At 42.0% G+C, this 2,500-nt stretch overlaps 1 protein-coding gene across 1 annotated transcript in view; it reads left to right on the top strand.

The window, feature by feature from the left end:
- The window catches only part of LOC143298130 (choline/ethanolamine transporter flvcr2a-like), a 24,208-nt gene that overhangs the window by 15,547 nt on the left and 6,161 nt on the right, over positions 1 to 2,500 (top strand). The window contains exon 10 of the mRNA XM_076610850.1: positions 1,495 to 1,712. Coding sequence (XP_076466965.1) covers positions 1,495 to 1,712 — 218 coding nt within the window. The remainder of the gene's footprint in view (positions 1 to 1,494; positions 1,713 to 2,500) is intronic.

Below are 2,500 nucleotides of genomic sequence, written 5' to 3'. Positions count from 1 at the left end.
TTTAGAAACTTGTCTCAGTCATGTAATGCAACAGATGTTTGAAAGGCATATTATCTATTATGATGATAATTTTCTATCTCCCATTTTTCCCCAGTTTGACAATGATAGCGTTCCTAGCGGTGGGGCACATGATTGGATTGCTATGTTTATTTATTTTTATTTTTTCTTATTCTGTTTGTTATTTTATTTTATTTCATAATAGAGACCTGTCTCACTCATGTAATATAACAGATTTTTGACACGCATATTATCTATTATGATGGTTATTTTCTAACCCCCCCCCCCTTTTCTTGCCCAGTTTAACAGTGACAGGGTTCCTACCGGTGGGGTACATGATTGTATTGCTATGCTTATTATTATTATTATTGTTATTATTATCCTATTTTGTCTTATATTATTTTCTTTTAGAAAATTTTTTTCAGTCATGTAATGCAACATATGTTTGACACGCATATAATCTGTTATGGTGATTATTATTTTCTATCCCCCTGTTTTGCCCAGTTTGACAATGACAGCCAGGAGACCTACCTTTGGGTATTGTTATTGTATTGTTATGTTTATTATTTTTTTTAATTTCATTTCGATTCTATTTGTTATTTTATTTTATTTCATAATATAGATTTGAAAGATGGTTGACATGCATATTATCTATTATGATGATTATTTTCTATAACCCCCCCCCCCCCATTTTTTTTTACCTAGTTTGACAATGACTGGGTACCTACCAGTGGGGTACATGGTTGGATTGTATAACTAAGTTTGTTTCATTTTATTTTATTTCATAATAGAAATTAATTGTCTGAAGCATACATACAATACAACAGACGCTTGTCATGCATATTATCTATTATGATTATTATTTTCTAACCCTCCCACCCTCCCTCCTCCTCCCCCCCTCCCCCACACACACCTCCCACCCCCATTTTTTCCCCACTTTGACAATGACTGGCTACTAGAAACGTGCCTCAAGCATACAATACAACAGATATTTAACATGCATAACATTATGATTATGATGATTATTTTATATTCTAACCCCCCCCCACCCCCCACCCCACGCCCCTCAAGTATACAATACAACAGATGTTTGACATGCATATTATCTATCATCACCCCCACTTCCTCCTGCCCCCGATCACCCCCATTTTTTCCCCCCAAGTTTGACAATGACAGGCTACTAGAAACTTGTCTCAAGCATACAATACAACAGATGTTTGACATGCATATTATCCATTGTGATTTAATTATTTTCTTATCACCCACACCCCTCCCCGCCCCGCCCCCCATCACCCTCCATTTTTGTCGGCATCGTCATGACAGGTGAATCGGAGGAAGTAGAGAAAGAAGGAAGGAAGGAAGGAAGGAAGGATGGTTGGTTGGCAGGTATCATAATGAATATCTTCTTATCCTCCCCTCCCCGCCCCACTCCCCACCCCCCATCACCCCCACTTCTGTCCCCCCCCCCCCGCCCCCCCGTCCCCCCACCTCCCTCAGTTTGACAATGACAGGCTACCTACCGGTGGGGTTCGAGTTCGCGGCGGAGCTGACATTCCCGGAGTCTGAAGGAACGTCGTCCGGTCTGCTCAACGCCTCTGCCCAGGTGTTTGGCATCGCGCTGACCATGGCCATGAGGGTCCTGATGGTGCGGACCTCAGTCCTGGCGGCCAACATCGCCCTCATCGTCGTCCTCTTCGTGGGCACCATCATGACAGGTGAGTCGGGGGAAGTAGAGAAAGAAGGAAGGAAGGAAGGAGGGATGAAAGGAAGGAGGGAAGGAGGGGTGGATGGTTGGTAGGTAGGTAGGTAGGTAGGTAGGTAGATCGCCATCATCGTCGTCCTCTTTGTCGGCACTGTCACGACAGATGAGTAGGGGAAGGACGGAAGGAAGGAAGGATGGGAAGAAGAAAGGAAGGGGAGGTTGTAGGTGGGAAGGTTGGAAAGAAGAGAGGAAGGAAGGAAGAAAGAAACTGAGGAAAGGAAAGAACGAATGAAGGAAAGAAGGGAGAAGGAAGGAAGGAAGAAAGGAAGGAAGGAAGGAAGGAAGCGAGGAAGGGAGAAGGAAGGAAGGAGGAGGGAAGAATGGAAGTAGCTAAGACAGGAACAAATGAATGAAGGAAGGAAGGAAGGAAGTGAAAATGAAAGAAAGGAGGCAAGGAAGTGAGTGAAAATGAAAGGAATGAAGGAAGGAAAGATGGAAAGAACTTTATACCAGAGCGGATTTTTCCTTCGAATTTCGTCAGGAACATCTCTTTCGTAGCCTTGTGTTGTTGTTTTTGTTGTTGTTGGTGTTTTGTACGCGCGCTAAAAACATGCTGTACACGGGACCTCGGTTAATCGCCTCAAATGGATGAATTATTATTATTATTATTATTATTATTATTATTATTATTATTATTATTATTATTATTATTATTATTATCTTTTTTCGACTGAAAGAGAAACGAGAGAGCGTGGGTAAACGGACCAGGGGAAACAACTGTTGATAGCAATGATCGAGTAA

Source organism: Babylonia areolata, chromosome 23, assembly GCF_041734735.1.
Source record: "Babylonia areolata isolate BAREFJ2019XMU chromosome 23, ASM4173473v1, whole genome shotgun sequence".
Classification (NCBI taxonomy): domain Eukaryota; kingdom Metazoa; phylum Mollusca; class Gastropoda; order Neogastropoda; family Buccinidae; genus Babylonia; species Babylonia areolata.
Note: the sequence above shows the minus strand (reverse complement) of the source record. Positions and strands in the feature narration are given on the sequence as shown.